The sequence below is a fragment of the Symphalangus syndactylus genome, chromosome 6 (genome assembly GCF_028878055.3).
Source record: "Symphalangus syndactylus isolate Jambi chromosome 6, NHGRI_mSymSyn1-v2.1_pri, whole genome shotgun sequence".
In the NCBI taxonomy this organism is placed as follows: Eukaryota; Metazoa; Chordata; class Mammalia; order Primates; family Hylobatidae; genus Symphalangus; species Symphalangus syndactylus.
Genome location: NC_072428.2, coordinates 21087368 through 21098061, shown reverse-complemented (window position 1 = coordinate 21098061; position 10694 = coordinate 21087368). Strand labels below are relative to the sequence as shown.

The 10694-nt window shown below is 38.4% G+C and overlaps 1 protein-coding gene across 4 annotated transcripts in view; it reads right to left on the bottom strand.

Moving 5' to 3' along the window:
• Nucleotides 1–642: 642 nt before the first annotated feature.
• Nucleotides 643–10694, bottom strand: part of SLC1A2 (solute carrier family 1 member 2) — a 168904-nt gene continuing 158852 nt past the window's right edge. For all 4 annotated transcript variants that reach the window (XM_055281935.2, XM_055281933.2, XM_055281931.1 and 1 more), the window contains exon 11: nucleotides 643–10375. In XM_055281935.2, coding sequence (XP_055137910.1) covers nucleotides 10304–10375 — 72 coding nt within the window. In that variant the 3' untranslated portion in view covers nucleotides 643–10303. The remainder of the gene's footprint in view (nucleotides 10376–10694) is intronic.

Here is a 10694-nt window from a genome sequence, read left to right as displayed (position 1 = left end):
GAGGAAAAACTTGCTATGTTGAACTTGTTGAGAAATGATATGTTTGTATACTATCCTTTATGAATGATTTAAGGGATTTCCATGGCCTGATAGTCATTAGAGCTATTCACCAACTAGTTCCAGCTTTCTTCCTGTGAATCTGGTGAGGTTGCACTTCCTTTCATAGTTAGATGGAGCTATGTGAATTGGTTTGGCCCTTGAAATATGAACAGAAGTGAGGTACATACGTTCAGGGGAAGGTGTAAGAGTCCACGTAAGATTTGCCATGTTCCTCTTCCTGCACTGGCAGCTGCAAAAGCATGGAGTTGGAGCCTCCCTCATACATCCTGAGTGAGGACAGCACAGAGCAGAGTCTCCCAGCCAACTGGTAATGGACATGTCACATGAATAAGAAATACACTTTGGTTTTAAGGCCCTGAGATTTCAGGGCTACCCCATACCGGCTGATTCATTGACTATATACCATTTTGTTCAACTTACTAACTTTAGATTGCAAGATGTAATTCCAATAGATATTTAGGCTTCCTAGAAAATACTCATTTTAACATTGTAGCCATCAATTCATGTTTCTACAAAAAGAACACTACTATGTAACCAACAATTAGTCTAAAATGGGAATTAAAGAAGAGGCAACAACCAAAATAAATTGAAATCCACATTTATTGATGAGAGATATATACACAAAAGTTAAAACACTTAGTGAAATATTGGATTCCCAGGTTATTTCCAGTATATAAAGAATATCCAGTTATTTTACACATGAAATGTTACAGTAATCAGTCCACATTGTAAGAAAGCTTAGAAAGCTAAAGGCGAAAACAAAAGACCTCAACTACCCAAAATGTGCTTCATCAACAAGGTATTTTCTAGTACTATATATGAGAAACAATTCAAAAATTAGTTGAAGATTTTATCTTTTTGCATTCATTAGTCTTTAAACACTATGTGCTATAGATGCTCTGTGCTACATGACTTCAGACCAATGGGGATTGTGAATGTGAGGAATACAATTATTTTTATCTTGTGTTCTGGACATACAAGAATTTTCAAAGAGAATCCTGCATAAAGCCCAGTTTTATTTCAGGAAGTATTCCATCCTAAATTTGAAAGGAGTTGAAGAAGCCATGTTTTCAAGGAAAAATTAGCCTGTCCACCATATCTCCTCATATGAAGCAGCCACTGCAAATTAATGTGCTTCATGCCCCCTGATTATATGGTAGGCTTTACTCTTCTTGGGAAAAGAGTAGGGCACTCAGGGTTCCCTATAGCACATGGCTAGTTCTTCTCTGTCCTTGGGGAGAAGAAAGGGGTTACAGGAACTATAGACCTCACAGCATTGTATTTAGTGATAATTATACAGAATGTGTGTTTTAGGAGGCAACTGTATATTTGCATTAGTTAATCCCATCTTCAATCATTCAAACCATACACACAGAAAATATTAGGTAGAGAAGTTCATACTCCCTCATATATGTGGGACCTGTGTTCATCAGTTGCCCCTCTACAACCGCATAAGCTGTACACTCACTATTCCTGTGCTTCTAGTGCTCTATGTTTTTTACAGAGAACTGTGAAGTTTATAGCCAGAACTGTGCTTTCGTAGGGTTTCACCTGCATGTCCATTTGCAGTTAGTTAGTCAGCAATGTTTTTTCCTGTACCCTGACTCAAAAATCCAAGGGAGACAAGGCTCCTCAGAACCTTTAAGTCATGAGCATCATGATGAGTATTTGGCAACCAGAGAGGCTGACCTTTCTCTAAAGACGTGATGCTAATATGCACAGGGGCAGACTAACTTTTTGTCTCTCTGAGCCCAATCCACCAAGCAAAGGAGGACTGTAGATGGATGTTCTCATTCTAAACCTACCTAAGTCTAGGTAATCAAAAGTTTCACAGTTGCACTCACCGTGTATTAAACAGACATGAGATGATCTTTCACTAAGAACCAGGACACACACCCAGCCCATCCCTGCTCTGAATTGTGTATTTACAAAGGTGCTGGACACACACAGACTTTCAAACAATCATCAGTACAAAGGATTCATAGATAAATTCTTCACTCATATATATTCCCAAACCACATTGAGAAAGAAGAGAAATGATTCACGACTAGTTATCCAAGAAGGAAAAGAAATGTTTGCAAAACACCGATCAACATGTCTACTGCATTTAGATGAATAGCCAAAAATAACATATACATTTAAATTACAATACATCTATACACCATTTCACTGAAATTACACCTAGATCCCTACATTATAGCTACACAAAGTGCATAGGCACTGTTCTTCATGCGTGAACCAAGTGTCAGTGTGTATACACAAGAGCTTCATGCTTTGACAGCTAGCTGTACTTGAAAATAGATACGATTATTGCCAGTTGAGGGTGCATCTAATCTGTTTGTTTAATGAAGAGCAGGTTCAAATACATACCAATACACTTTCTATGTAACTGACTACTTTTTAAACCACAGTAAAAATTCTAGTCCTACCACCATCTCAGAAAGTATTTGGTGGAAGGAAGACACCTCGTCTTTGCAGTGGCTATTGTTTTACCTTTCGGGGAAGTTATATAGTCCGTTATTCACCTGAGGACAGAAACTACCTGGGCTGCTTCTAAACAATTTCAGTATGATTCTAAGCCCCCACTTCCAGCCCCCAGTGATACAGTATTGCCTCATAGTTGGTTCTAAAATTTTTTTTAAACTTTCTTTAAAAATATGTGCTCAATTTACATAACAATGTGACATTTACCACTAATTTGCTTGGCAAGAATTAACTGCAACAAATCTGTCCTGATTTCATCTCTAGCACTCATCCTCAGTCTCTGCTACTCAAAATTTTCCTAAGCCAATTTTCACGTAAACCTTTAGGAAGGTATGAAACATTCTGACCTAGAAATAATCCTACTATTAATACCTTGTCTTTGATAGTCTTAGAGAAAAGCAAAATTAGAATGCTCAGCTGGAAAAACAAGGCCTGGTGTCAAAAATTTTAAAAATCAGCACCATTCCTTGAGTTAAAAAGATGAATTATTTAGATGCATATCCTCACCAGCTAAGGAATTTAAGCAATTCCTCATTCTTAATGGTTCATTTTGTTTATTGCATCACTAAAGACTGGGTTCTTAAATTTGTCAAATGTGACTATACAGTCAAGAAACAATTGGTAGCTCTAAATTGCTGAAGAAACTTCTTGTGCTCTAATTAGTTATAATTCTACATGTGTGGTTACATAGAAAATACTGTAAGAAAATATGTCTGCAAAATTACAGATACTAAATAGATTAATTCAGTCTACACTGAGTTCTTTATAATTTCTGAAGAATAGTTACAAACCTATAACATTATTAAAGGCTAAATTAATATTAAACATATAATATCCAGGTCTATAAATACATTTTCTAATGCTCTTTATAAATAATAGCAAACAAACTAGGGGATTTGTTTAAAAAAATGTAAGACTGGGTTGGAGGAATTTGTGGATTTAGGGTGCAATACTGATCAGAGGGCAATATATTGTCCCTGGTAATACAGACTCTTACCAGGAAGCCAAAATATATCTACTGGCAACAAGATTGTTAGATTCACAGTTTGCCAGCTCTTTCCTCAAGCTGTAGAAAACAAATAGAAAAACAATATACAAAATCCTCAAAAAAGTAGTTTTTTTATATACAAATCTCTAGAGTGACCAGATAATCTGATCTGTGTTGTGCAACATGGAGATGCAATGTTGAGGTTTTCCAGGAGAAAGAGAAAGGAAGGGAGTTAAGGTGATTTGTGGAAAAATCTAGATGCCAAAGGATGACTTTCTATAAGGGAAGTAACTCTTATGGAGTATTAAACCACCAGACAGCCAACTTTCTGATCATATATCTCAGGGAATTTGCTCCATGGGTCCATGGGGGAGAAACCTCAGAGATGTGCTGGACCAACTTCCTTGGCTAGTGTGTGTATTTGCCCCCTAGCAAAGGCAACAAGCTGTTTCCAGGCAGGCAAAATGGTTGCCATGAGAAGAAACAGTGCCCCAGAAGGAGTGAGGCTCCGACTGCAACATCTCCATCTCCAGTGAGGATGATGACAAGGCTAACAGTCAGTTGTCAGGTTTCAACACTCACCCAAGGATTGGGGGTGTCTCCAGAGAAACTGAGGACCTGTTGCTACCCATTCTCTAGATCAACTGCTGACTCTACAAAGCAGTGAGGTCTGTTCCAATAGCAGGTTTTATTCTCAGCACAAAAGGGCCCTGTGTAAAAACCAGAAGGATTTTGTAAAATATCAAAATGAATATTTGGCCTGGAGGTTGGAAAGTGAAGCAAGGCTGGACATAGAAAAAAACTGATCAGTGGTTATTCAGGATATTATTTAGGATAAATGAAATAGGAACTTAGGGGCATCTCTCACTTTTCTACAGGTTCTTATCTGGGTCAATGAAGAAATTGTGTTTATCTTGCTGCCCTTACATCAGATTTTTTGCACTAATGGAAAAAGCTGGCCAACAAACAAAAGCCAGTCCTTTCAGTCCTAGCTTTACATCTTGCCCCTGCAAACCTGAAGAGCTGAAGTCTCTGGCAATAAAGGAGTTCACAACACAACAAATACCAACACTACTCTATTTAGCAGAAGTTTGGACAAAGAGCAGAGGTGTCAGCCATGGGCCATTGCAGCAGTGCCAGAAAGTGCAAGAGGTTGTTTAAAGATCATGGCTGGTGACATGCACCTTGTAGACCATGCATTGTATCCCATCCACCCTAGAAACTAATCAGGCCTTGAAGAGGGTAATGATAGCCAGAAAATTCCATTCTTGTAAGTTAGAGCATCTCTTCCTGCAATGTGATGCCCATGATAAAAAGAAAACAAGAGGAAAGTGTGAAAATGAATTTGCGGGCTTACTTGTGAATGGGTGTGCATGTCTACATACTGGCGGAGAAGAGAAGATATTTACAAACAGTTGCCATGATTGTGCAAGAGTTGCACCAAATTTCATAAGAGTGATCAAGGTTATTCACCAAAGGCTCTCAAATTCCCATACTGGGTTGGCAATTAGAATTGTTGGAGAAAATTGTGTGTTTTGGGTATTCAGAGTGGGCTCTGTTGCTACAGCAGGAAGGATGCAACAGCTTGAGTGAGGCTGTAGGTTCATCCAGTCCTCTCATGTTGACTCTGGAAACATTTTTCCGTGAGCCAAATCACTACTTCTATTAGGAAGGTGAGTTTAAGTAAAGGGAACTTTTGTTAAAAAATGTTTATTGGTGTCTCAAAACATCAAACTGTGAGTGAACATGGCCACCTTCCAAGCTTGTTGTAAAATGTCAAATGAATAGAGGCTTGAATTTAATTTCTCCCAAAGGAGATGAGAAAAATCCAAATTGATTATTCATTATTGTGGGCTACTTCAACTTAAAATGTAAATAGGTCACATTTTATAGTAGGAAGCCTCTTAAGAAGGAAACAAAGCAGAGATCATAATACATTGGGTTCACAGGGCTGGAAGGCGATTTAAATCATTTAATCCCACTCCTTCACTTTTCATTTGGGAGAAAATGAGGCTTGGACACAAAATGACTTACGTAAGTCATACAGCTAAAAATGGGCAGAGTCTAAATCAAATGTTCCCTCTACCAAACCATGTTGCTTCTTATCATCTCTATGTCATTGCCCGAATTAGCTGTGTTACACGCTACAAAGTTGGATACTATTTAATCAAGATTCTCTGTTATCTATTTTAAAACCAAGCCTCACGCTAACTTGTGTGATGGCTTACTAAGCTGTCTGTTAGCAAAGCAGCAGCAATAAGTGGAATGATAGGAAAGGAAGAGGAAGAGTAGAAAATTTGGTTTTCTTTTACGGAAAATCATAAGAAAATGTGTCATGAGCAGCTGGAAACTCACTCTATGCTAAGAGAACAATCCGCCTCTAGTGCCACCTGCTTGGATTGGCACTCAGTGATCCCTCTAGGCTTAACCAGAAATTACTACGGATACTGAGACCATTTATCTTCTTTGACAACTAGACTTACAAAACTCTCACTCCAGAATTCCTTCAGGCTGTTTGCTTTAACTTAGTCTTCTTCTGCCTCCAGACTCTAGCATTCTTATTCAAGGAGCAAGTATGATAATAACTGAAAACTTCATTTGGTCCTTTTTCTTGGTTTGGAATGAGTTCAGTTGGAGAATAAGTAAAACAAACCAGCAGTTCAGACAGCTAGATAGCTCTAAGAGTTAGAGAGCAGCTAGGTGAGAAAAATCACTTCCACTGGGGTGTAACTGCTGTGCACTTTTAGTCATCAAACTAGATGAGAGCTGATGAGACTTGTTTTTCAGGAGCCAGAACTACGGAGAATTCTCTCTGAGCACGGATATACCTACTTGGATTTATTGCTGCATTCCATGGGAAAATATTGCACAGGTGGCCGAAGCCTTGATTCTGACAAAAGTAAAAAACTATAACATAACTTTTGCTATTGAGAGCAAAGGGACGTGCAGTATTTGCAAAAACATGGCAGAATGGGGTTTCCTTTGGTGGACCCAGTAAATGAGTTTTCCAACCACTTTGCTCCAAAAGAGCTTCTTGACTAGATACATATGCAAATGACATATTTCTCCACGCACAAGTGGAAATGACCAGAGACCCTCTAATCAATAGGTCATTGGGATTCCTGGCATCACCTAGCAGGAATCTCCCCATCACTTGAATTTTCCCTAAGCCTTTCTCATGTTCCATGAGTCTAAATCCAGGAGCTAGGCATTTTGGCACCCCTTCTTTCAGCTTTCATGAATATCCAGGCTGACTAGTGGTTCGAGAGGAGAAAGAAATATTTGTCTTTTACAGGGTATGGTAACTTCTGCAGACAGCAAAACCATAGGCTGTGTTTCTACACACTCAATAGGAAGTAAAAACTGAAACTGATAGCTATGTGGTTCAGCTCTCCTGACGTAGAGTCCTATGTTGAAGATCTCTGAGATCTAGATGATTGCCCTGATTTTCTGATGCTCTTTGTATGGGAAGCATGCCCTCAAAGATCTAAGGTAAAGTATTACCTTGAAAGATAAGCTATTCTTCTCACTGATTGGATTTGATTCATTGAATTTGAGTAAGTAATTAAGTGATGATTCCACTTGGGTTTCTCAAAGGGCAAGAATGAGAAAGAGAAGAATTAAAGTCTACTTAGTTGGTTTTCTCCTGAAATGATTCTGATTCCTAAAAAACGTGAATGAGTCTATAGCAAAATGGCATTGCCAAAGCCCTGATTTACAGACCTTACAGGATGCAGTGTATGTATGTTTCTGGCCTGCTGTAACTGTATATAAATACAACATTTATGCATTATCAAATAGTAACAGACTATTACAAGCATTCATATTTACGTTGAACCAATTAGGATAAATCTATACATGTAATTGACAGGTTAAATGTATTCTATTTAGATAAAGGTTATTAGAGGTATACCCTGGATCCATTTGTTCTGTTTATGGCACATATGCTGGGCAAAGAAAATCCCAAATGGGCATGGCATGGGAGAAATAAATGAGGCTTAAAAAAAACAGAGGACATAGACATATGTCAACTCTACATGCATTTTGGATTTTCAGGCTAGTCCTGAGTTCAAGAAATTGTATATTTTTAATATGACTTATTGAATTTCCAGATAAGTGTGAATTTCTAAGTATATTCTCATGAGATTTCCTGCACACAGTAAGTCTCAAACCAGAAAAACTTGCTTTGTGAAGCTGTACACCTTGTTTCTTCCAAACACATTGTCTGCTGACATATTTACAGGCTAATAGGATAGCTAGGAAAAAGTTGAAGACAAAACACACCAGAAAGGTTTCAGGCAGAGTTCTGAGAAGACAATCTTGTGACCACTCCTTTGAGAAACATGCCCATGTATACAGATCCCAAAGTTGGCCTTCCATAACAAAAAACAACAAGCTCCTAGACGCTTTGCCTATAGCCTCCAACTTACCATAAAAAAGCTCTTGGGAACAGCACTTAAAGAAAATCCTAAACAGTTTCACAGCTAAACCCAGGAACTGTCTCCTTAACCTATAACATTTGCTGTAAAGAATGCATTTTCTGGCCAGGCGCAGTGGCTCACGCCTGTAATCCCAGCGCTTTGGGAGGCTGTGGCGGGTGGATCATGAGGTCAGGAGATCGAGACCATCCTGGCTAACACAATGAAACCCATCTCTACTAAAAATACAAAAAATTAGCCAGGCGTGGTGACATGCGCCTGTAGTCCCAGCTACTCGGGAGGCTGAGACAGGAGAATTGCTTGAACTAAAGAGGTGGAGGTTGCAGTGCAGTGAGCTGAGATCGCGCCACTGTACTCCAGCCTGGGCAACAGAGCAAGACTCCATCTAAAAAAAAAAAAAAAAAGAATGCATTTTCTACTACTACACTTAATCATATCCCTTGACCACCCTGTTAACTGCCCATCTACTGGAAGTAAAGACCAATGTCATTTGAAAAGCAAAACTGAAAAGTTGCCTAATATTGTTCAGTAGTGATCCTTATCCAAAAATAACGAGGGTTTAGGAGACAAAAACAACTGGAATCTCATGTCTCTTGTATGTTTCAAAGGTATCTGATTTAAAAGAGAGAAGTCACAAGGAGCAGATAAGAAAGGCTATTTGAGGTCCATGAGCACCCTCATCTCAGAGAATTTGGGTTCTATAAACCATGACTGTCTCAGCATCCCTCCGCTGGTTTCATATAATACAGCCTACTCTCACCTATAAACAAGGTTCTACATACTTCTTAGAGTCAAATGTGCTTTATTTCTCAATGATTCAAGTCCCAAGCTTACTCCCAAACCCAGCAACCTTAGGAAAATACTGTGCATTATCAAATAAAAAAGGATAGTAGAGACATTAAAAAATTTAGCTTGCATTACCAATCATTAAGGATTTGTTGGCTGACTACTGCATGCAAGGCACTGTGCTACACCAATTATATTATTTATTCCTTAAAACGTCACAGCCTTAAACAAGATTCCATCTGTGAAGTGGTACAGAGCCATCCTTTGTTGCCATGTCATGGTTCAAGGCTGCCTGGACTCTGCCATAGGAATGTCACTTTTATAGGGTTTTGCACAGATGTTTGTTTTCTGTTCCTTTCTACTGAGAAGATTGAGAAGGAAAACTGGCTCTGCTTCCAACTGTGTCCTATAACTGGTTTTATGTGCTTTAATAGAAGATAACAAAATGCTTTCAACATATTGGATAAATACCAGTATTTTTGTTTCATCAAGAGATGATATTAAAAGAGGCACAGCCAACACAAGTGTCTTCCATGTGTGAGGACAGTAAAACGACCAGGCGTTCTAGGATGATGAGATGATGACTGAAATAATTGACAGATTAAAAATATCTTTTTCTTTAGGAAACAAAAAATAATCTTTTGGGTTAAACAAAGCAAAACACATACCAAATAATCTCACTTGATTTTACTACACCAGGTGAAGGCAAACCAAACATAAATAAATCTGAATATTTAACTCCGGTTAAACTTTATGTTGACTGTGCTCTCTTACTTTTGTCAATATGTACAGTGGTTATATATAAAATACTTCCTAATCAATTATCAAATTTAGAAAGAATAATGAAACATACTTTGAAATTTCAACCATTGTTCTCACAGATTACACAGGGTAAGGCGGAGACGTAACAGGTTCTTTAATCAACTGCCTTTAAGAGCATGGCTCCCTCTAAAACTCTCTTTGAAACATTTTACTTAAAGAGCATATGGAAGATAAATTGTCAGAATTCCCTAAGACAGGTATTTGCTTTTAATCAACCCATGTGCAAACTTTACTAGACGTTTTAAGGGGAGTTACTTCTAGAGGCTTTTAATAGAATCTCTTGTGCATAACAAGGCGAGACATGGAGAACACTTTAAGGAATAACACACTGTGTGTTTGCTCATTTTCCCAAGTCCCTGGAGTGTACCACACTGCTTTACTCATGTCCCCTGGGAAAAGAGCATCCACATTTCTGCATCTTGGGAGAAAAGGGAAGCTGGCAAGAACGTGTCTTCAATTCAAACTGATTCCTCCAGCAGCATCCATTCAAATAATAATACAAGTGAGAAAATTAGACGGTTATAAAGCATTATTTGGCAAAGACACAGCACCGTGCCTGTCATCACTGACTCACAAGAGCTCCTCTAAGCCTCGGCTAACAGATTAAGTAAACATAGAAATATATGCATTTTTTTTTTCCTTTTTAAAGAAAGCTTGTTTATATCATCATTTACCATAGGATACGCTGGGGAGTTTATTCAAGAATTTGCTGAGACTCATATCCTTATTTCTCACGTTTCCAAGGTTCTTCCTCAACACTGCAGTCGGCTGACTTTCCATTGGCTGCCAGAGTTACCTGAAAATAATTATCATCAACATCCAGCTTACAGGCCACGAACCAGAAAAAAGCCCTGTAGGTTATGTGGAGAAGCACCAAATCCAAGATTATACTACATGACTGAAATATTAGTTTTAAATGGAGTTCTTTCCAAATTGAATTTGAACCTGTCTTGGGTTTCAACAGTGATCTGAGAATTTTAAAAATCCACATTTGGCTTGGGAGTATCAAGGTATTAAAGATGCTTTGCAATTTGGGGAATAACTTCTACTATGTTTTTAGTGTTGTGGGGTGTCTAACTACCCAGAGATCCATCACACAGTAACAGTGCCCACGT